Source organism: Rhinolophus ferrumequinum, chromosome 17 (assembly GCF_004115265.2).
Source record: "Rhinolophus ferrumequinum isolate MPI-CBG mRhiFer1 chromosome 17, mRhiFer1_v1.p, whole genome shotgun sequence".
NCBI classification, from domain to species: domain Eukaryota; kingdom Metazoa; phylum Chordata; class Mammalia; order Chiroptera; family Rhinolophidae; genus Rhinolophus; species Rhinolophus ferrumequinum.
The window spans coordinates 62,474,734-62,499,836 of record NC_046300.1 but is presented as its reverse complement, the minus strand read 5'-3'; the positions used below and the strand labels follow the sequence as shown (position 1 = coordinate 62,499,836).

The 25,103-nt window shown below is 38.7% G+C and overlaps 1 protein-coding gene across 2 annotated transcripts in view; it reads left to right on the top strand.

Annotated features, from left to right (window-relative positions):
- The window catches only part of TAFA4 (TAFA chemokine like family member 4), a 182,802-nt gene that overhangs the window by 141,904 nt on the left and 15,795 nt on the right, over positions 1 to 25,103 (top strand). For both annotated transcript variants that reach the window (XM_033132761.1, XM_033132762.1), the window contains one exon: positions 17,888 to 18,043. In XM_033132761.1, coding sequence (XP_032988652.1) covers positions 17,888 to 18,043 — 156 coding nt within the window. The remainder of the gene's footprint in view (positions 1 to 17,887; positions 18,044 to 25,103) is intronic.

Below are 25,103 nucleotides of genomic sequence, written 5' to 3'. Positions count from 1 at the left end.
GTGTCAACAACAATAATGTTTATAAGAGAGTTTAACACCTAAAATATTGTTCAGGTTATGATAAAATACATTATGCAATTTCTCACTGAAGCCTATTTTAGTTAGAAGTGAAATAGAACAAAATTTTCTAAGAGGAAATGTTAAAAATACATATGTACTTTTTATATTTTAAATGTACAAATGGAAGTTTATCACCAATTTCTACATTATATGTACATAGAGCTAGTATTTATTGTTGATCTATGAGATCAAAACTGAGATGGTTTTGCATACAAATTTAGCAAAAAACAAGAACTCTATCCAACTGTATATGAAAGGTTGAAATCACCGCTACAGATATTTAAAGTGCCTTGCAGGGACTAAACTGAGTCCTTTTGTTTATTTTTATCTTTTGTTTAACTCTTCATTTGGCATTATTTAGACTTTTATATATATATATATATATATATATATATATATATATATATATATATATATAATTTTGTAACAGTTCTTTGAAAGTGCACCAAGCTTTTCACTTCTCTTTCTGTCTTCTTTTTCTTGTGATAAACCATATACTTTAGTTGTGTCCCAGCTTTTAAGGGAGTGCTAGGAAATGGCGGGAGGGTGTCTGAGGCTGAGAGGGGAGGTTGCCGATGAAGCATGATGTCAGTTTTCTGCTTCAATCAGTTACCTCCAAATGGAGAGGCTTTTTGGCAGTCTCTGTCTCTTCAATTATGTTCCCCTTTTAGAAGAAAGATGCTCATTCTAATCGACCGGGCAGAGGGAACACTTCATTTGATTTCCTGTCCCTCATTGGTCCTGCTTAGTTCGAAACATTTGAAAGTGCAAGACATAATATTAGGTTGGTGCAAAAGTAATTGTGGTTAAAAGGTTAAAAAATAATTGCAAAAACTGCAATTACTTTTTCACCAACCTAATAAAACCAGGAACTTGGGAAATAAATTAGAGTACCCAGTATAGTCCAATGCAATAGGGATGGAAGTCATAACCCACATCATTGGAGATATCCTAAATTTTTTATCGACTGGCTTCTGATGGGAGAGCTCATGGTTTAAGATGCAGAGGATGAATACTTGTAGGGAAATAAAGGTATTCATGTGCCCGGTGAGAAAAATTGAAAACAAAAGAGTGCTGACTCTCTCAAAACTCGAAATCAATGAATATCGGTGGGTAAAGGGACTGTTGTGATGTTGATTGCTCTTAGAAAGCATGGACTTTTTCCTTATTCAGAGAAATATAATTGTTTTTTAAAAAATGAACTGAATCCAATTCTTCGTATTTCTTCCTAAATCTTCTCAGGTGAATTGGTTAAATAGTCTTTAATAATAATAGCAGCATAAGAGTTACGATCATACTTACTATTATTATTATTATTATTATTACTACTGCTAATACTTATTAAACACTTATTATGTGCCAGGCACCATGCTCAGCACTTTACCTGTATATTGAACCTAACATGGAACCTCTGCAGGTTTATTATTTTGCAGGCAAGGAAACCAAAGCAAAGAGAAGGCACTTGTTGAAAACTCACAGAAATAGAGATGGCAGAGTATTTAAACAGAAGAGCCTGGGGTCTTTACCTCTCATAAAATACTTTCCAGTTATTTCTTGTAATGTTAGCTTTCCCCTCCTAACTTATTTGGAAACTTTTAAACTAATGAAATGTTGAAAGACAAGTACAATGAACATCTTTATAATCTCTTACTAGATTTACAACTTTTTACGTCCTATCATATTAGAACTACCAATTACATGCCTCTATGCCTATCTAGATATCTTTCTTTTCTGAATTGTTTGAAAACAAATGGAAAACTGCTATATTTCCTAAGAACAAGACCATTCTTCAGTACAATTTTGGCATAGTAATAACCCATGTTGACATAAACTAAGGCAGATAATAAATTGGGCTTAAAATCCAATTTACTGAACACACATACATTGAGAAAGACTTTTTCAGAATCATGAATGATCCCAAAAGATTTTGCCCAATCATGTTTCCAGTGTGATACCCTTTGATGTGAAGTATTTCACTTAATTAGTAACAGTGTATGAGTCAACTTGGGCTGCCATAACAAAATATCACAGACTGGGCTTAAGCAACAGATATTTATTTTCTCACAGTTCTAGAAGCTAGAAGTCAAAGATCAAGGTACCAGCAAGTTTAGTCTCTAGTGAGGGCTCTCTTCCTGGCTTGCAGATGGCTGCCTTCTCACTTGTGACCTTGCGTGGCCTTTCCTCTGTGTGGACGTGGGGAGAGAGGGAACTCTGTTATCTCTGCTTCTTCTTGTAAGGATACTAGTGCTGTCGGGTTAGGGATGTGCCCTTAAGACCTCATGTAACCTTAATTACCTTGTCATATCCCCAAATATAGTCACATTGGGGGTTTAGGGCTTTCAACATGAATTTTTGTGGGTGGGGGGCACAATTCAGTCCATAACAGACAGTTTGATGGAATACTTCTGAAAATTTTATTTGTAGTATCTAGGAGATCGGAACAATCGTAGTTATTCCCACAGAGAGGGAGTGTTCCAGGCAGATGGATAAGTTTCCTCGAATAAGGGTGGGAACATAGGAGGCAGGTCCTTACGGAAAAGGAAAAGATAGCTGGGATACAATAAGTCTTAGACTGGATTTTGCTGCATGGCTTTTCGGGGAAAAACATTGTAATGTAGTATTATAATGTATCATCTTTCATTTTGTAATTCCCTCTTGCCCATGATCATAAATGGCTACAAAGCATTGAGGTGCTTCACCAGTTTCCCCAAGGGCTTCTCTTTGCCACTGCACTCTTTTTTGAACAGCCTATGCAGCTGACTTCCTCTTCTTCAATTGTTGACCTAAATCTGCCAAATTCTCAATGAATGGCTTTGAGTGGTATTCAAGCAGCTCTCTAGTGTCACTTTCGTTGATGTTATGAAATACTTCAACCTGTGCAATATTAGCATCATTGTTTGACCATCCCTGACACACTGACTAACAGACTTGGTGGGACAGCCCCTGGTGTTGAGTTGGGACTAGTTTTATGTGTGGCTGGGCGTATATTTTATTGTGATGATTTTAGTGCATACCCATATAGCAAGAAACACACCCTCCCATGGAGACCATTCTCCCACAGGGTAATATACAGAAACTGGGAAAACCAACATTATAAACGAACTGTCTGTGCCCTATCAAATGCCTGCCCCTTCTTTTACACTCCACCGATTCCCTCCTACCTACTCAGGCATATCTGTAGCAGTTTCCGTCTCTGTTAGATTTTTCCCCATCAATAACATGTATGCTGTAACTTCTCACATCTGAAACAAATTTGCTAACATCCATATATCCTACCAGTTACATTCTCATTTCTTTTCCTTCCTTTACAACACAATTTTTAGCTATAATTGTCTTCAATTCATGACTTTTTATTCTCTCTGAAACCCATTCAGTCATGATATACCTCCATTTTATTTTTGATATTTTTCTTGTTAAGATCACCAGTGACCTTAGTAGTGCAACATCCAATGTTTATCAGCTTCCTTGAGTTCATAGCAGCATTTAACATGATTGCTCCCTCATTCTTGACGCCTTTTCTACCAGGCTTCCAGGACACCACACACTCTCCCTCTTGTTCTCTTTTTAGGCCGCTGACTACTCCTTTTCCCAAACTCTTATCATTGAAGCGATCCTTTTCTTTAGCCTCTGTTAGCCTCTGGCTACAATTATTCCTTTGGGGGATTTTAGCCAGTCTCATGGCTTTAAATACCATCCACATATTCCAAAGATGAGCAACTGTCCATCTTAAAACTAGACTTCTCTCTTGAAACTCCAGCTCACGTGTCTCACTGCCTATATGACCTTCCTCAGTTAGATGTCTAATCAGCACCTAAAACTTCACAACCAAGCTCCTAGTTTTCCCTCGTTTACAGGATGATCCCACCCTTCTCATTGTTCAAAGCAACAACTTGGAAGTCAGTACTGACCTCTTCTTTTCACATCCCATACTTAACCCATCCACAAATCCTGCCTCCTCTCCCTAATAATATACCCAGAATCCAACCTTTCTCACCGTCTCCGCTGCTGTGACTGATCCAAGACATTTGACCTCTCCTTGAATTATAGTGACAGGAGCTGTGTCCCTGCTTCCATCCTTGCTCTCCTTTAGTCTGTTCTGATGACAGTAGATCCTTTGAACATATACGTCAGAATCATGTCGTTCAAAGTTCAAAACTTCTAGGGGCTCCCCATCCCGTTGTGAGTAAAAGCCCAAGTCCTCACAGTGACCCATGAGACCTGTGTCATGTGCCCTTTCGTCCTCCATTATCTTTCCGGCCATCATTTCCTACTAATCTCCCTTCTCTCACATAGCTGTGATTATGAGGGCCTCTTTCTCTCAGACATCTGCCAGGCCTTTTCTCTCACCTGCTTTCATTTCTTCCTCAAATATGATTTTCTTAGGCCTTTCCTATTTAAAATTGCATCTTTCCTGCTTTGTGTTACTTTCATCACTAAAATACGTAGCTTACTATATTCACTAAGCACTTTACACTTCATAGCCATCATGTAAAGTACCACTTATACATGAGAAAAATGAGATTGAGAGGCTCAATCAATTACTCAAGCCCGGAAGCTGGCATTTCAGCTCAGCAATTGTGACTCCAAGTCCAGCCTCTCTCCTTTGTCACCAGTGGGTAAGGAGAGTCCAATTCCCCCCTAGGAGAATGGTCAGGTATTTCTGTTTGGTATCCCTGCTTGTTGAGACCAGAGGCATCTCTTTTCTTTCCTGTTCTATCCTCAACCCTAGCAGAGGGCCTGGCACGTAGTAGGGGCTCAGAAAATATTTGGCTCCACAACTAAGTTACCAAGTTTGTCCAGCTGATGGTCCCCTGGCTACCATAGTCTCAACTTCTTTACTGTGACATTTCCCTTTTTGACTAAAAGCCAACTTGGGCAGATATAGCGGAAGAGTGTTGAGAATTATAAGGGAACACCAGGACTCCTGGGATGCCTTCCAAAGCCAGTGACCAGCCAAGGCCTCATTCTCTGCTTTCTTTCATGAAATCTTGTTTTTAGCCTTCTCTTTCCTCTGTTCTGCTCCCATGGAAAGAAAGGCTGAGAATGCCATAGAGAAAACCACATTCAAATCAAATCAGGGCCTCTCCTTACCTCACTGAAGGGGGAGGTTTCCCTCTGAGGGTGTTTTGGTGTGTGTGCTGTGCAGGAGTAGGAAGGCAAAAAATGTTTGAACAAAAGGAAAAGGATCCAAGGGAAGTAATAACATGAAGAAATCTGGTGCCTTCTGTCTCTCTATCAGCTTTCAAGTAGTTTTAACAGAAGAACTTCTCTTGCAAATGTGGTTTTGCATTTTATCCCTTTTATAATGGAAAGGCTTTACCTGCACTGGGACAAATGGGTATATCCCCTATTATTTACAACTTTTCTTAAAAGCATATTTAATACGAATAAAAATATATGCATTTAAGCAATTTGCTCTCCAGATGAAGTTAAGCCATCCTTTATGGCAATCCCAAGCAATCAATTTTTCTGGAAAGGATTATCATAACGCTTTTAATGGTGTCTATGTTAACTAATTGGGTAAGTGTGGAATCTAGGCAAGGTATCTTTCATTTTACAGTCCTGCCAATCTTTTAAGTCATCTTTTTGAAAAGGAAGTGTACAACCTGAACACAAGTTGAGAAGTGTGGAAAGGAATTAAGGAACAGTTTCGTTTCCCCATTTATACAGTATGTTTTCAAGAGCACTGAGAAGAGTGTGTGGCACTGTGTCTAAATAGTACACTGTGTCTAAATAGAAATGAATACTCTCCCTGAATACACACCCTGAGGGAAATGGCCCGGCATCTGACAAGCATTAACAGCCAGCACAAAGGGGATAGTGTTTGTTTCTCTTTGGCACATTTCTCCTCCAGAGCACAGCTCCACTTCGGGAAGCTCAGTCTTATCTACTCCAATTCACACCTTGCAACTCTGAAGGAAACTGTATATGAGAAGTTTCAGCTACAGTCTCTTACTTATTACACAGGTCTTATGTTATATACATGTAGTTAGTTTTCAAGATGGATCCCCGACCAAAATATTCCCTGCTGTTTAAGATGGAAAATGCATCTTTTTTAAAATGAATTTTCTTGAAGTGGCCACTCTCTGGTACTACGTTTGTTGAATAAGATATCCCTTCGCTACCTCTTTAAAGAACTGTTTGTCACAAAACAACTAATTTTTTGTCTGTTCTTTGCTTTCATTTTTTCCATCCAGCAATACTATAAGTTGTATGATGTTTGTGATGGTTAATTTTATACATCAACTTGACTGGGCCACGGAATGTCCAGATATTTGGTCAAATGCTATTCTGGGGTTTTTCTGTGAAGGTGTTTTGGAAGGTGTTTTGAATAAAGCAGATTAACTCACTAGGTGAGTGGGTCTCATCCAATCAGTTGAAGACTTGAATAGAACAAAAAAACCTGACTTCCCCTGAGTGAGAGATTCTTCCTGTCTTAGGACTGGGATATCAGTCTTCTCTGCCTTTGGTGTGAACACAAAACACTAGTTCTTGCTGGTTCTTGAAGCCTGACAGCCTTTAAACTGGAATTACACTGTCAGCTCCCTGCGTTTCAGGCCTTTGGACTCAGACTGGAGCTAAAACGGTCAGCTCTTCTGAGTCTCTAGCTCGCCAACTCACCTGCAGTGGATTGGCATACAGAATTCAGGCCCTCGATATATCTCCTCCTAACTCCTCTCTCTCCTCTCCTATCCTATCTTTCTCTTCTCCTCCCTTCCCTTCCCTCCCCGCCCCTCCCCTCCCCTGTTCTGTCCTCTTCCTCCCTCCCTCCCTCTCTCTTTCTCTCTTGCCATCCATCCTCTCTCTCTCTGTGCTCGTATCCCATTGATTCTGCTTCTCTGGAGAACCCTAACACCAAGTCATAAAATGAGCTGCTCAACTGAGTATAATCAGTGATTTCTGTGCACAGTCTGTACTGGATCCTTCCCTTTGCCATCATTTGAGCAGTTTTAAGTACCTGTTTCTGAGTTCCTATCTTCCTATGCCAGGAGCTGAAGATCACAAAGAAACAAGGCATGTCCTTATTCAAAAATCATAGTCAGTGTCAGCAGTACACAAATTCTAGAAAGGCTGTCTATATAGAGTCCCACAAGCAATGTCATCAAGTAGGAAAGATGTTTTCAGTGGGGAACTGAGCCACGTCTTGTGACCTGCTGAGGTGGAGGTGCCATTTTGGCTCTACTTGGGGGAATACCAGCCGCTACAGCTCCTTTTTCTTTCTTCTATGAGAGCATGGGCTCTGTCTAGGTTCAAATCTCACCGCTTTTCAATTTCTAGTTGTGTGAACTTGGGCAAATTAGTTTTTGTACATTTTGTTAAATGTAAAACATATAGTACCCTCATCGTAGTACTTTAATAAGATTATACAGGATAATATTTAAAAAATTTAGCACAGTGCCTGCAACCTACCATATTTTATTAAATCTAAGATGCTGTCAATTGTGAGATGTGCTACTATTTTTGTGTATTTCTGAGAAAGAAAAGCAATGCCAATTATAATGGTAAGATGCTATCAGTTGTGCCACCTCCTGACATGTTAAAAGATGAAAAAAATATTTCTTAAAATCAATAAAGTACGGTAGTTGGTGCTATATAAATGAATATAATCCTAACCAGGCAAGCTGATTATTCAGAGACAAGTTTGAATAGGGAAAAAAAAATAGTTTGCATTTGTAGATGGTTATCTAAATAGCAACAAAATACTAAGCAAACTGTATTATTAATGAATATCCCAATCACTTCTTGACTATTCTAAGAAGTTACTAAAGCATATTTCTTTTATTTTCTTAGTGAGGTTTAAAGCTGCCTTCATTACAGACTCCCTAGGGTCATTTAAAATCTAATTAAGGCATGATGGCTGTTATGGACTGAATGTCTGTGCCTTTCCCAACCCCCAGATTTGTCTATTGTGAAGCCCCAACCCCAACGTGACTGTGTTGTGAGGAGTGATGAAGTTTCCATGAGTTCATAAGGGTGGGCCTTATGAACTGATAGGGCCAGTGTCCTTATACAAAAGGGAAGAGACCCCACAGCTTGCGCTCTCTTCCATGTGCAGACATAGTTAGAAGGTGGCAGTTGCAAGCCAGGAAGAGGATTCTCACCAGGCATTAAATTGGCCAGCACCTTGACTTTGGGCTTCTAGCCTCCAGAACTATGAGAAATGAATATCCGTTGTGTCAGCCCCCCCAGCCTGTGGTATTTTGGTATGGTAGCCTGAGCAAACTGAGACAATGGCCAACAGAGAGGACAGTCAGAGAGAGGACTGAGGATAAATTCCCATTGGCACCCCTACATGGCTAGTCTTTAGCTGTCTGGTAATATTTGACCTGAAGGTGCTTATTTGCAATTAGAGACCAAAAAAGGATCTCCCCACCAACTCTTCCCGGTCTTCACTTTTTTGCTTACTCAGTGCTAACGCCCTATACTACAGTACATATTGTAATTACTATTATTTTTATTTTTTATAGTTTTATACAACTACCAATGGGAAATCAACACTCTTGTTGTGAACATTTAATTAGGTTTATAGTTTTAATTTCTTCTTTCATATTTATGCTTTCCTCTGTAGTAGATTGAAAACTCTCTCTCACTCTAGTGGTTTGATTCTGTGGGTACTGACTGGTTCTTCTTTTTATGTATTTTACAAATGTGTTTTGACTTAGTATTTGTTCTCACCAGTAACTGAATTTTGCTGCCACCAACACTTACGACAGTATGCAGCGAAGGGCCAGAAAAAATTCAGAATAATATAGAGGCTATTTTGTGAAAGGCCTATCTTTATAGATTAAAAATATGAATTATGGAATATTTTAAAACTAGTTCTGGTATTTGAGGCACATGTACCAAAGAACAGAAACCAAAGAAAGCAGTTATCCATGGAAATCCTTGGGGAAACCTGTTTTAATGAGGAGATGAGATTGCTTGTAAGTCACAGAACAATTTATATGTAAATGGTGTATCTGAAAATCATGAGGGTGCTCAAAAAGGTTATCTTTGATTAATAATTTCTAAACATTGCCTCCTCTGCAATCTTGTTTACATTGTTTTTATCAGAGCAAAGTATAGCCAGAATTGGTATATTAGTTACTTGTTCCTGTGTAACAAACTAGCTGAAATCTTAGGAGCTTAAAACAATCGACATGTATTGTTTCACATACACTCTGAGCATCAGGAATCTGGGAGTGATTTAGCTGGGTAATCCTGCCTCAGAGTGGTCAGACTACAGATCTGCTGCCGGCTGGGGTTGCCATCTCTGAAGCCTTGACTGTGGCTGTAGGATCTACTTCCAGGCTCGCTCATGTGACCGATGGCAGGAGACTGCAGTTCCCAGCCACAGAGACATCTCCATAGAGCTGTTCACAGCATGCTTTTCCCCAGAGTGAGTGATGAGCAAATGAGCAAGTGCACCACTGTCTTTTATAACCCAATTATGGAGGTGACAAACCATTACTTTTGTTGCTGTATGCTATTGGCACACAGACCAACTCTAGCCCAAGGTGGAACGGAGTCTGCTCACAAGCTCACTTACAGGGCAAGTGGCAGGAGACTTCAGATTCTTGCCACAGAGGCCTCTCATGCCATGGTTTCCTCAGAGTGAATGATCCAAGGGGCACAGAGAGAGTGGCCACCCAACCTTGCAAGTGACTTACCATCCCTTCTGCTGTGTGCTCTTGGTCATAAGGACCAATTCTGGTACCATGTGGGAAGGGACTGCCCAAAGCTGTGGATACAGGAGGCAGGGATGATTGGGGACTATCTCAGACGGTGGTTTCCACAGCTGACGTCACCTTGAGCGGCATGACAGACTCATGGAATGGAATTTTCACTTAGGGCCAGCTGTGAGAAATGATCCTCTTATCATTAAGCTAAGTTCTCTGTTGATTCTGCTGTCTCCTGGTAATCTTCCAATAAATTCCCTTTGGGTTACGTTAGCTCAGATCAGTTTCTGCTGTTATGACAAAAGAATCCTAACTGATAAAATGGATTCCAATGTAAATTAAGCTTAAACTACTTTCTGTTTGTTATAGGACTATGGAAGTTAGGTTTCTCAGTATTGGTGATGGGATCTACAAACACAGAACTGTGGAGAGAATACCGGGAGCCTGTGGTGTTGGTTTGGAATTGGAGCTATCTGTGTGAACTCACGCTGTCCGTACATACACTTCTATCTACCCTTTCAGCCTCAGATCACTCCCTAGTAGCAACAAGTAAACCTGTGTGCCAAGATCTTGATTTCTAAATCTAATGCTCTACTAAAAATAGTCAGGGCTCCTTTGAGAAAAATGGTGAGGGCAGGGAAAATATAAGATAAGCCTGGCATATCTTTGGGGCCAGAAAGTTAGTAGAGTCTCAGAGAATAATGGGGATGTGTCAGAATGGCATAGCTGCCAGTTTGAAGGGTCTTCTCCTGTTCTGAGGTCTGAGATAATTTAACATTAATACAGAATCAGTTGTGCAACCATCATATCAATAATTGATTCAGGTGGAAATCATTAAAGGATGCTAAAAATAGCAGATAAAAATTGGATGACAAATGCGGTATTTCTATATCTCATATCTCCTCTTAAAAATATTTATTAATTATAAAGGGAAAAATAGTTCCATTATAGATGGAGACACCTGGCAGACAGCACCTTAACCTGTGATCAAAGTAATAGTACCGATGATGGGGCAGATCTGTCACATGCCTCCTGATGTGACATACATAGTGTCACCTCTGTGGCATTCTGCTAAAAATGCATTACCCGAATCTAATCAACAGGAAATATCAGACAAAACCAAACTGAGGGTCATTCTACAAAATAACTAACATGTAATCTTTGAAAATGTCAAGGTTAACAAAGATAAAATCTAAGGAATAGTTTGTGCTTAAAGAGGCTAAAGAAACGTGACAACTAACTGTAATGCAGGCCGCTGGGCTGGATCCTGAGCAGGGGGAAAATGGCTATATAGTTTATTTGGGCAATTGGCAAAGTGTGACTATTGATTGTAGATTATATAATAGCATGGTGTCAATGTAAATTTTTGATTTGTGAGAGAATCTCTGTTTCCAGAAACATACACTGAAGTATTTAGGGGTAAAGGGGTGTCATATCTGCAACCTACTCTCATGGCGCAGAAGAGTATATGAAAGAGTGAACGATGAAGCAAATGGGGCTGCAAGCTTACAGTTAGTGAATCTGGGTAAAAGGCCTTGTAGTAGTTTGCTATTGCTGCTGGGACAAATTGCCACACATTTAACGCTTGTTTCTGTAGGTCCGAAGCCTGGCACAGTGTGGCTGGCTTCTCTGCTCAGGGTCTCACTACTGGGTTAAAGTCGAGGCATCAGGAGGCCCTGGGAAAGAAACCCCTTCCAAGTGTGTCAGTTTGGTGGCAGAATGCAGTTCTTCTTTGATCGTAGAACTGAGGCCTCCATGTCCTTGATTTTGGCCCCCTCCTTCAAGCCAGCAGTGGTGCTCTGAGTCCTTTTGCTTTCAATCTCTCTGACTTCCCTTTCTGCTTCATCTCTCGACCTCTAAGGACCCATGTGATCACAGTAACCCCACCCAAATAATCCAAGATAATTTCCCTCTTTCCCCCCGCCCCCAATTTTTCCCCAGCTCCAAAATGGTCTCTACTTTTGTTTTTTAATATTTATTTATTTTTAAAAACCACAAAAGTTATGCTTGTAACCATTTTTAAGTGTCCAGTCTGCTAGTGTTAAGTTTATTCACATGAATGCGGAATAGACCATCAGAAGCTTTTCATATTACAAAATGGAAACTCTATCCACTGAAAACAGCTCCCCTTTCCTTCCTGCCCCAAGTCCCTGGTAGCCACCATTTTACATATTGTTTCTCTGAGGTTGACTACTTTACATGCCTCATATAAGTGCAATTACGTAGTATTTGCTTGTGTTTGTGATTGGCTTAATTTCATTTAGCACGGTGTCCTCAAGTTTCATCCATGTGGTGCAGTGCTTGATAGGATTTCCTTCCTCTTCAAGGCTGAATAACATTCCATTGTACGTATAGATCACGTTTCGTTTACCTTTCATCTGACGGATATTCCGGTTGCTTCCATCTCTTGGCTATTCCGACTACTGCTACTATAAATATGGGTGTGCAAATACCACTTTGAGACCCTGATTTCAATTCTTTTGTGTGTATATATATGTATATATATACAGAAGCAGGATTGTTGGATCACAAGGTAGTTCAATTTTTAATTTTTTGAGGAAACTCCATGCTGTTTTCCACAGTGGTTGCACCATTTTACAATCCCACGAACAGTGCACAAGGGTTCCAATTTTTCCACGTCTTCAACACTTGTTATTTTCCGATTTTTGAAAAAATAGTAGCCTTCCTAATGGGTGTGAGGTGATTCTTATTGTGGTTTTGACTTGAATTTCTCTGATGATTAGTGAAGTTGAGCATCACTATGCTTGTTGGCCATATATCATCTTTGGAGAAATGTCTATTCAAGTGCTTTACCCATTTAAAACATTATTTTTCAATTACAGTTGACATACAATATTATGTGCATTATGTTAGTTTCTGGTGTACAACATAATGATTAGACATTTGCATACTTTACAAATTGATCACCCTGATAAGTCTAGCACCTACTTGTCACCATACATATTTATTATGATATTATTGACTGTATTCCCTATGCTGTATTTTACATCCCTGTAACTGTTTTTATAACTTGCAATTTTGCTTCTTAATCCCTTCACCTTTTCCACCCAGCCCTGCAACTCCCTTCTAGCTGGTGACCACCAAATTTGTTCTTGTATCTCTGAGTTTGTTTCTGTTTTGTTTGTTTCTTTCTGTTCTTTAGATTCCACATATAAGTGAAACCATATGTTATTTGTCTTTCTCTGACGTATTTCACTTAGCTTAATACCAATTTCTCCTTCTTAAAATCAACGAATTAGTAATCTTAATTACACCTGCAAAATTTTCTGTGCCATGTAAGTAACATAACATGTTATGTTATTCAGTCTTGCAGATTGAATTTCTTTCTACCACAGGTTCATAAAAATTTTTGTACTGTTTTTGACACCTTTTTAAAAATGTTCAAAAATAGCTTTATTGTTTTTATATGAAAATTAAACATAAGGACTGTAAAAATAAAAAAGAAAATCAAACAAACGTGAAAAATACACAGTGAAATGATAACTGAAGTCCCACCTTCCTCATTGTTAATTCTTTCTTTTAGATTTTTAAACATTAAAATATAGTTAATATACAATATTACATTAGTTTAAGGTATACAATGGTTATTCATCATTTATATACCAAATGAAGAGATCGCATGAGTATTAAGCATCCAACACTACCTACAAGGTTGTGATGGTAGTATTGACTATATTCCCTATAATGTGTATTACATTCCTGTGACTTACTGATTTTATAACAGGAAATTTGTACCTTTCACTCCCCTTCATGTTTCTTGCTCTTCCTCCCACCCTCTTCCCCTCTGTCAACTGTCAGTTTGTTCTCTATGTCTATGAGTCTGTTTCTGTTTTGATTATTTTGTTTTGTTTCCACAAGTGAGATCATATGGTGTTTGTCTTTCTCTGCCTACGATATTAACTTATCGTAATATCCTCTAGGTCCATCCATGATGATACAAATGGCAAGATTTCATTCTTTCTTTTGGCTGAGTAATAGTCCATTTGTGTGTGTGTATACACACACATCTTCTTTATACATTCATCTATCTGTGGACATTTAGGTTGCTTCCATATCTTGGATATTATAAATAATTGCGGCAGTGAACATAGGGGTGCATATATCTTTTTGAATTAGTGTTTTTATTTTCTTTGAATAACTGCACAGAAGTGGAATTGCTGGGTCATAAGGTAGTTCTATTCTTAATTTTTGAGGAACTCTATACCATTTTCCATAGTGGTGTATGAACTTGCAATTCCATCAACAGTGCATGAAGTTTCCCTTTTCTACATATCCTCACCAACACTTGTTATTTATTTATATATTTGTTTTATAATAGCCAATCTGACAGGTGCAAGATGCTATATTGTTGTGGTTTTGATTTTCATTTCCCTTATGATTAATGATGTTGAGCATTTTTTCACGTGCCTGTGGGCCCTCTGTATGTCTTCTTTGAAAAAAATGTCTATTCAGATTCTCTGTCCATTTTTAAATCAGATTGGTTTTGATGTTGAGTTGTATGAGTTCTTTAATACATTTTGAATATTAATCCCTTGTTGGATGTGTCCTTTGCAAATATCTATCCCACTCAGTGGGTTGCCTTTTTATTTTGTTATGGTTTCCTTTGCTCTGCAAATGATTTTTAGTTTGATATGATCCATTTGTTTTATTTTTTGTTGTCCTTGCCAGAGGAAACATATCCACAAAATACTGCTAAGACCGATGTCTAAGAGTTTACCCACCTATGTTGTCTGCTAGGAGTTTTATGGTTCAGGTTTTATGCTTAAGTCTTTATTCCATTTTGAGATTATTCTTGTATATGGTGTAAGAAAGTGATCCATTTTCATTCTTTTGCATGTAGCCGTTCAGTTTTCCCACACCATCTATTGAAGAGACTGTCTTACCCCATTGTATAGTTCTTTTCCTTCCTCCTTTGTCATAGATTAATTGAGCATGTAGTGTGGGTTGTTTGTAGGCTCTCTATCCTGTTCCATTGATATATGTTTCTGCTTTTGTGCCAGTACCATGCTGTGTTGGTTACTATAGCTTTGTAGTATAGTTTGAAATCAAGTGAGTATGACACCTCCAACTTGTTGTTTCTTTTTCAAGATTGCTTTGGCTATTTTAAATATAAATTTTAGGATTATTTGTTCTAGTTGTGAGAAGAATGCCATTGGTATTTTGATAGAAACTGCATTGATTCTGGGGAGAGCTTTGGATAGTATGGATATGTAATAATATTGATTCTTTTGATGAGTATGTGTCATAGCCTTCCATTTATTTGTGTTGTCTTCAATTTCTTTCATCAGTGCCTATCGTTTTCAGAGTATAGGTCTTTTACACATCCGTGGTTAAATTATTATTCCGAGGTATTTTATTATTTTGATGCAGTTGAAAATGGGATTTTTTCTTGATTGCTCTTTCTGATGGTTTGTGATTAGTGTATATACACACAGTTGATTTCTGTAGATATTTTTTTGTATCCTGCAAGTTCACTGAATTCATTTATTAGTTCTAATAGTTTTTGGTGGAGTCTTAGGATTTTCTATATAGATCATGTCACCTGCAAATAGTGATAGTATAATTGTTTGTAGTAATCTCTTAGGATTCCTTGTAGTTCTGTGGTGTTAGTTGAAATTTGCCTCTTTCATTTCCCATTTTATTTATTAAAGCCCTCTCTTTCTTTCTTTTCTTTATGAATCTGGCTAAAGTCTATCAATTTTGTTTATCCTTTTGAAAAACCAGCTCTGATTTCCATTTATCTTTCTATTATTTTTATTATGTTTTATATATTTATATATATTTATATTTTATATATATATTTTATATATTATATATTTTATAATAATTTTTATTGTATTTATTTCTGCTTTGATCTTTATTATGTTTTCCTTCTAATAATTTTGGCTTTGTTTTTCTCGCCCCCCCTCCCCGCCCCAGTTCCTGTAGGTGTAAAGTTTAGATCGGCTATGTAAGATTTTTCTCATTTCTTGAGCTTGGCCTCAATTGCTATGAACTTCAATCTTAAAATTGATTTTGTTGTGTCCTGTAGATTTTTGAATGTTATGTTTCCATTTTCATTTATCTCAATATATGTTTTGATTTCCTTTTGATTTATTTGTTAACCTATTGAACAAGTTAACCTAAAGTGGCATGTTGTTTAACCTCCACGTGTTTATGTTTTTTTTCCAGTTTTCTTTTGTAATTGGTTTCTAATTTCATATGATGCAGTCTGAGAAGATACCTGATATGATTTTATTCTAAATTAATTGAGACTTGTCTTGTGGACTAACATGTGGTCTATCCTGAAGGATGTTCCATGTGCTTCCTGGACTTGGATATCTGTTTCCTTCACCAGGTTAGGGAAGTTTTCATCCTTATTTCTTTGAATAGATTTTCTGTCTTTTCTCTCTTCTCTTTCTGGAACTGTATTATGCAAATGTAAGTACGCCTGATGTTGTCCGAGAGGTCCCTTAAACTCTATTCATTAAAACAAAACAAAACAAAAAAAATCCTTTTTTTTTGTTTTGCTGATTTTCACTATTTTGTCTTCCATGTCGCTGATCTGTTCTTATGCATATCTAATCTGCTGTTGATTCCCTCTAGTGTAGTTTTCATTTTATTTATTGTATTCTTCAGTTCTGATTTTTAGAATATTTTTTATCTCTTTGTTGAAGTTCTTACTGTGTTCTTCTATACTTTTCATGAGTCTGATGAGCATCCTTATGCCCATTACTTTGAATTCGTATCTGGTACACTGCTTGTATCCATTTCATTTAGTTCTTTTCCTGGGGTTTTTGTCTTAATTTTAATTTGGAAAATATTTTTCTGTCTCCTCATTTGGTCTATGACTCTATTTCTGGTAGATCAGCTATATCGCACAGTATTGGAAGAGTGGTCTTATGTAGAAGGTGTCTTGTGTGGACTGTGTGTATGCTTCTGTTGTGGTTGGGCTGTGACTTTTGAGGTCATGTTGTTGGGTGGGGCTGGCCCCCAGCCTGTTTGCCTGACTGCTGTGGGCACACTGGTGGGTTAGGCTGGCCCCTGGCCTGGTTGGCTCTAAGGTCTGGCAGCCAGTACTGCTGGTGTGCTGGTGTACAGGGCAATCCTCCTGTGTGATGGCTGTAAGGGCCTGGTCTCTACTATTATGGGCATGTTGGTGTGTGTGGTCTGACCCCTCATCCCCACTTTGGGGGTGCTCCCATGCCACCAACCGGTGCTGTGGCATGGGGTGCTTCTTTGGAGGCCTGTCAGGTGTGGGGCCCATTTTATGGGTACCCCTGGTTGCTGGAGGTGGGCAGGGCACCACTTTGGAAGGTGATTGGGTTGGGTGGTCCTCAGGGAATGCTGGGTGGATGGCAAGGTTAGGCAGCTTAATGGAAGGTGTCAGACCTGGCTCCTACAGCACTGGCTGGCTAGATAGAAGGAGAGCAAACAAAGCAAACAAGGGAAGAGTGGTATGTGTTAGTGCCTCCATTCCCAGAGAAAGCCCTGCCAAATCCCCCACAGACACCCTAAAATTCATCAGTATATCTCTTTATGTATGACCCAGGTGCGTTTCAAACTGCTGTATCTATGCTTTGACTCAGAGTGAGTGAGTTTGTGCACAGGCCCTTCAGGGAGGATTCTCACTTAGTTTGCTCGTTCTCACAACCCGATATTATGGGGCTCCTCTTCTGGGTGCAGGTCCCCAAGCCTGAGGAGCCTGAGGTACGTCTTGGATACCTCGCTCTTCAAGGGGCTTCCGGGGTTTGTGATATCTGCCCCCCTCATTGTGGAAGCCCTTTCTCTGCCTCCTAACTTATCTCAATGTGGCCTTTTCTTTATATTCTCAGTTGTAGAGAATCTGTTCTGCAAGTCTTCAGGTTTTTTCTTGGAGATAGTTGCTTTACATTTAGTTGTAATTTTGACATGTTTTAGGGAGGAGGGGAGCCAAGGATATTCCTACTCTGCCATCTTGACCCCACCTCTCTCCTCTAGACACTTTTATATAAATTTGAAATTATATCAAAATGAAAAGTTACAAAGATTCATGAGCAAAGCACAGGAAGTTGGAAAATGTAGTCATCATTCACGTAGGCATCAAAATTAGCCATTATTCAAGTTCTTGGTGATGTCATTTCCTCCTAACAGCACTGGGTCTGTTTTTTTCCCCCATTACCTACCAGGTCACCACCAAATCAAACAGGGGACCTGTGAAGTGGTTGCTGTGCACAGGTGCTGTAACAAGAACCGTATAGAAGAGCGATCCCAAACAGTGAAGTGTTCTTGCTTCCCAGGGCAGGTTGCTGGCACAACTCGGGCTCAGCCTTCTTGTGTTGAAGGTAAGACCTTTCTGGTCAGGTTCTGTAATATTGAAGAAGGACCTAAAACTACCAAGGATCTTCCAACTTTGCTGTCTTTGCAATGCAAAGAAAACTAGGTTGTTTCTAGGTCAGTGTCATTCCAAAAATGACCATAAATACAACTTCACCAATTTCATGATGAGTAAGGTATTAATGATGTCTCTTAAGAGGGGAAGAATGTAAAGGGATTAGAGAGTACAAATTAGTAGTTACAGTATTGCCATAGGGATATGAAAGACAGTTTGGGGAACATAATCAGTAATGTAAAGATTTTGTAGGGAATCAGATGGGCACTAGACTTTTTAGGGAGACCACTTCATGGACTGTATAGATATCTGACCACTGTGCTGTGCACCTGAACCTGAAGTTGAATAATATGGAATATCAACTATAACTATATATATGTATATATGGTCACAGGATGTGGAGTACAGCATAGGGAATAGAGTCAATGGAATGTCAGAGGGGTAATAGATTGGGCGAGAGGAGTTATTACTTTGTGAGGGGTGTAAATGTCTCCAATTACATTGTTTGTACACCTGAAACTAATAACTTTTTTTTAAAAGTGGTAGCAGTGGGGAGTTTCATTACCAGATAACCAGGAAGTTGTGCTTTGATTTCTTCTGGCCCAACTGTCTCTCCAGATCTCACCACCAAAGCAGTTGCTTCCTTAGACTCTTTCTTCTTCCTGCTATCAGACTCTGTACTCAGCCTGGTTTTCTTACTTCATGTTTAATGTAATAGACAAATATTCTTTTAATTTCTAGTTTATTTAGCAAACATTTACAAAATGTCTTCTTTGAAGCAACTGCTCTGAGAATAGTTGGGGATCATGTATCATTCATTCATTGTCTCTAAATCTTCTGGCAGAGTACTATGCCAATGGTTAAAAAAAAATAGTGAATGTTGATGGTTGTAGGCAGAGGCCTGGGATTGATTCCTTTTGATGTCCCTGGCTTCTTCCAGCAGACACCTTGTTAGAAACAAGTATTAATCCCCAAGAGAACAGATAGATGACATTAAGCTATCTAGTAGTTTCTCTGTAGTGACGTAAAACCTCCCTGAAAATGAAATAAACACTTCCAGTCTTACCTGATGTATGTCTAAAGGTGAAAGTTAAAACACACACACACACACACACACACACACACACTCTTAACTCCAGATCTTACTGCACTATCAAAAGTAGTAGCTAACTTACCCACAGCCCACCTCTCCTCCCAAACAAACACAGGCACACATTTACGGGCTGTATTATCACCAGTGGTGTTGTGATATGGCATGATCTCAGCCACTTTTAAAGTTGGAAATGTAAGTGAAGAATTTCCGATCTACAATTCCTTATCAGAAACCTTGGGGGACAAATGTGTTGCTGAATTTACATTTTGTCACATTTTATAAAGGTAACGTAATGCATATCCCATCCATTACCTAACAAAAATTACTCATATGTATTCTCCAATTGTACTCCATAATCACAGATATTAATATTTCTACAGTGAGATATGTGAATATTCATGCAGAATGGGATAAGGCAGGATGAAGAACCTTATGTTAATTCAAGTCAGATTTTGCTGCCATAGTACAGAAATCCTTTTCATTTTCAGAGCTTTTTGGATTTAGGGATTGTAGGTAAAGGATTGTGTACCTGTAAAAAAGATGAAGATCTTTAATATTTAAAAAGGCATTTGAAAGAAACTTGCTGAGTTCCTATACCCCCAGATGGGATATATTTTCTCTATGAATTGAATCCAAAATATTTTCTCTATCAATTGAATCCAGATCATACCCATTCTGTCTCCTTGTTCTCCCTCCACTCACTCCACTTATCTCTACCCCGCTGTTATCTCCACAGTCTGGGGGCCAACATTACATCTTGCTGAGCTTACTACTCCTAGTGTTCCATTTTTCATTTTGTAGCAAGAAAGATGCTTCTACAAAAACAATTCAATTCTCTCTTTCATCTACTCTACCCCACCCCACCTGGAGTCCTTTCCATTCCCTTTCATCTCTTCACTTCACCTATCAATATCCTTTACCTCAATCATTGCCTTCTTCCCTGCAACACATTTTGTCTATTTAATCCCTACTTTCCTTTCAAATCTCCTGTATGTTGTTGTATCTCCTCCTATTTCTAGTTCATAACATGCATCCCGATTTGTTGTAAAAACTTATTGAATGTGTGCCTTCCCATTAGTCTGTAGTTGCTTGAGGACAGGAACTGGGTCTCTTATTTCCATCTCCCCTTATTGACTGGTGAATGAATGAGTTTTAACACAGCAGAGAATTGATTCATCTTTCCTAATCAGATTGTTTTCGAAAGGTAACAACTATGTTTGCTTGCCTCTGTAGATTGTTAAACTTCTATAGAAGCTTAAGAATCATGACATAAAGAATATAAATACTCTCTGTCTAGCCTAGAATCTTTGGATATATCTTATATATCTAAATCTTATATATCTAAATCATGTTTTACAGTATTCAAGGTACCTTTAGGGTACCTGGAAAGTATGGAATTGGGTAGCAAATACTATTATTAGTATCTTTATCTTAGTAAAGGAAATATTAATACCTTACCCTAAATGAGCTTGTTTTATATTTGGGCAAAATCCTCTTGGCCACCATCCTAGGGGTAACTATATTTTCTATATATTTGTATATTTAAGATAGGTCTGTAGAAAATGTGATAGATTCAATATAAATGTGAGCTATACACAAATGGTATCACATTGGGTATTTCTTAATCCTACCTGCTTTATTCCTATCAATATTATGATCCAGATCTAGTACACATTGCTCTAACTTATTTTTTCAATTGTCCTAAAGTTTTCCATTGAATGGATAGGCCATAATTTATTTAACCTTTCCTCTACTGAAGGGCATTTGGTTGTGTCTATGGAAAACCAACAGACTCACAGGCTAACTAGATGATTTCCTTAGTGTCGTAGAATCAGTAAGTGATTGAGACCAATTATTTGGTATCTGAGCAGTCTATACAGTAGAACTTTCTATGATGATGCCAATGTTATTTCCATATAATTCTATATCTATATGTAATCATGCATGTGTGTCCAGTACAGTTGGTAGTGACTAACCACATGTGGCTGTTGAGCATTTGAAATGTGACTAGTTTGAACTGAACATTTGAGATGTGACTAGGGCAAATTTAAGTTTAAATGGGAACTTGTGACTAGAAGTGTCTTTTGGACAGTATATTTTTGAGGTCTGACAATTAAGTTTGTGAATTCATCCTAGGAAAAGTACTACATACCTCATTGCTGAATATCACTATAGTCACCTTCGAAGTACTCCCCTTGGGAAGCTATGCGCCGACGCAAGCGCCTAGTCCACCCTTCACAGCAATTTTAGAACTCTTTTTCTGGAATGGCCATCAGAGCTGTCATCGTATTACCTTCCGTTGATGTACTGAATGCCATCAAAATGTCTTCTTTTCAATATTTTCTTTAGCTTCAGGTAAAGAAAGAAGTCATTGGGGACCAGATCAGGTCAGAAAGGAGGGTGTTCCAATACAGTTATTTGTTTACTGGCTAAAAACTCCCTCACAGACAGTGCCGTGTGAGCTGGTGCATTGTCTTGATGCAAGAGCCATGAATTGGTGGCAAAAACTTCAGGTCATCTAACTTTTTCACACAGCCTGTTCAGCACTTCCAAATAGCTATCTTGGTAAACTGTTTGTCCAGTTGATACAAATTCATAATGAATAATCCCTCAGATATCAAAAAAAGGTGACCAACATTGGTGCAACAAGTTCACAAACTTAATTGTCATATCTCGTATAAATTTAGAGCAGCATTTGTGGCCAGAGAATACCCAGACATGAAAAATGAGATTGTGATTTTTTTTTCATGTCTGTGACCCCTGCACATTGCCTGGCAAACAATTGGTGTTCAATAAATGTTCATTGGATCAAAGTCACTGAGGAGGTATAGGAAGTTGTAGTTTAGGCTTTAGTTAGGATATACAAGGATATTTCGTAATCACAAAATACGGTGAATGATTAAATAAAAAAAAAATTACAGTAAAAGACACATTGCCATTAATCCCCTTCAGAATATACCCCTCACTTTGAACACACTTATCCCATCATTCTTGCCACTTTCTGAAGCAGTTCTGGAAGTCCTCTTTCGTGAGTGTCTTTAGTTGTGCTTTCATGGCTGCCTCAATGTCCCAAATCATTTTGACTTTGGGGAAGAGCCAGAAGTCACATGGTGCCAGATTTGGTGAATAAGGCAGATGAGGACACACCATAATGGTTTTATTTGACAGAAATTGCCGTACCAGAAGCAATGCGTGACATGGAACATTGTCATGATGGAGGATGAAGTAAAGACAGTCACGAAAGAGGACTTCCAGAACTGCTTCAGAAAGTGGCAAGAATGATTGTAAATGTATTTGAAGCAAGGGGGTTTAATGGCAATTTGTCTATTTCTGTAATAAATTTTTTAAAATTTAAACATTCACCATATTTTTCAATCACTCTGCATATATCTGTTTTCACATCCCCCTGATCTTCTAGCCTTCATCTAAATATGTTTCCATTAGGGCTTTTTAGGTTTACCTGCTAAATCTTTATCCTATAATAATTATGCAGTTTCATGCAGTTGCATGGCTTGTGGGAAGACTTAGTCTCTGCTGATATATTCTTCTTGTTTGTCAATAAGAATAGAGAGGATCTAAAATATAAAATTCATTTGAATTTACATTTAAATTAAAACAAAGGCGAAAAGACATTGGAACAGGGCACTAATTCAGTTGGCCCTGAAGCTGGAACCTCCTTATGCATTTTTGTTAATCCATACCACAGATACTTATCTGGTGTTTGCATTGCTTCTCCATAAAAACAGAGCTTTTATTAAGCAGGAAGAAAAACTAGCTGTTTTCCCTTATCAAGATTTTTTGTAATAATTAACTTATGAGTCCCCCTGAATTATTGAAATGTGTCTTTAATACACATTTGGGATTTGGAAGAAGCGATGGGGAATTATTTGATTGAGGCTATGGTTATTTGGGTCCTAACACAGACAACTGTTTCGCTGGTAAGCGTTTTTCCTTTTGAATCTTCTCCCATCATAAAGAGGCTGTTCTGTGGTGGGAACTGTATTCTATGCATTTATCAAAATACAGCTCTATAGAAACACTCCTGAATGGTCTTAATGCTAAAATGAGATAAATGTGTAGTACAATGAAGCTTAATTTATTTTGTCAAAGTAAATGCTTTCTAAATAATCAGATTTTTTTTAAAAAAAAGAGGTATAAGACAAAAACTTAGGAATGGGACGCTGTTACTTTTTAAAGCTTTTTTTTTCCTTTTGATGATGCCTGAATTTCTTTTTTCAGATGTCAGAATTCGCTTAGTTAAGGATGAGAGTTACAGTTCGTACTGCAGACAACTCTCATGGCTTCATGGACTGTGTGATGAGACACAGACTCTATCTGAAAGATGTGATTTCACAGGGTTTTCCTGCTCATGTTTTCTGTACCACTTAAACGTGAAGCAGTTTTCTGGGTTTTCTCAGTGGCGGTCAGGTGAATGACAGCAAGGTGTACTTTGCAAAAGCACTTTGGGAGTGGGAAGGCTGTGTACCTGCATATGTTGGTTCGTTTATTAAGTCTTAATTTAGCACCTTTGTGCCTGTCATGTCCTAGATGCTGAAAGTAGCATGATAATTAGTTCCAGGTCCTGCTTTCAAGGAATCGGCAGTTCACTAAGAAAGACAGACAAACTCTAGTAAATGAAGGACTCCAGGGAGAGCAGAGAAAGGTCAGCGGCTGGGCCCCGTGAGAAGCGACGAGTATGAGTTTACCAGGTAGGAGGGAACTAGGGAGAGCACAGCATAAAACATAGGAGACTGAGGGGGGCAAACTGGGGAACTGGAAGTAGCTCAGTGTGGCTGGGAAATGGTAGAAACAGAGCCGCTGATTTTAGAGGCCTTAGACGAAATCAAGTTTTAGGATTTAATTCCTGCCTTCTGGGAATTTGTATTCTAGGAGATTGGATGAAGCAGAGTATGACAGTAAAGAAAGGGGATGAAGTGCTATGAACAAAATTCGTATAAAATACCCTAAAATTTTTGAGAAGGAAAAATGCGATCCCTGAATTTGGCAGGTCATATTATCAGCATAGGTCTCATGTCTAGTCCAGGATTAGCCAGGATGTGTGTGTGTGTGTGTGTGTGTGTGTGAGAGAGAGAGAGAGAGAGAGAGAGAGAGAGAGAGAGAGAGAGAGAGAGAGAGAGCGAGCGCGCGCAGACTTTAGACTTGTGGACTTGGCCATAGTAGGGGAACGGAGGAAGGCAGTGGAAGAGTGGTGTCATGGTGTTTGCCGTGGATTAGGATTATTTTCACAAGCCAAACCTTTAATGAGGTCTGATGAATTAGCTCAGCTTCTCATTTTGGGCTGAATACATCCACATAACCATAAGTCAGTGTTTTTCAACCAGGATCGATTTTGCCCCATGGGGACGTTTGGCAATGTCTGGAGACACTTTTGGTTGTCACGCTGGGGCAGAGGATGCTACTGTCTTCTAGGGGATAGAGGCCAGGCCTGGTGCTACACCTCTTACAGCGCACAGGGCAGACCTCCATTGTAAGGAAGCATCCAGCCCCAAATGTCAATCGTGCCCAGGTCAAGGAATCCTGCCTCGGAGGCCCCACTGCAGGTGTATGTGCTGTATCAGATGGCATTTAGCTGAGAGGACAAAACTCAGTCCAAAAGATCAGTCTGCACATTCGTCTGCTGCCTCAACCAGTACTCAGTGTACACTGTGGAAATAACAATACTGTGTTGTTAGTGGCCTGTGAGAACAAGTAAAAGATTCCTTAAGAAAGGTCGTCATGCTCTAACTACTGCTTTTATGAGTGTTGTATGGGTCAGGTTGGAATGGCTTCTTTTCTTGAAAAACAAGAAATATAAATTGGCAGGCTTTCTACCTAGTGATCTTAAAAATTAATAAATGGCTTAAATTTTAAAGAACACGGTGAGCATCTTGAAATAAGAATGATAAGAGCAAAATAGCTA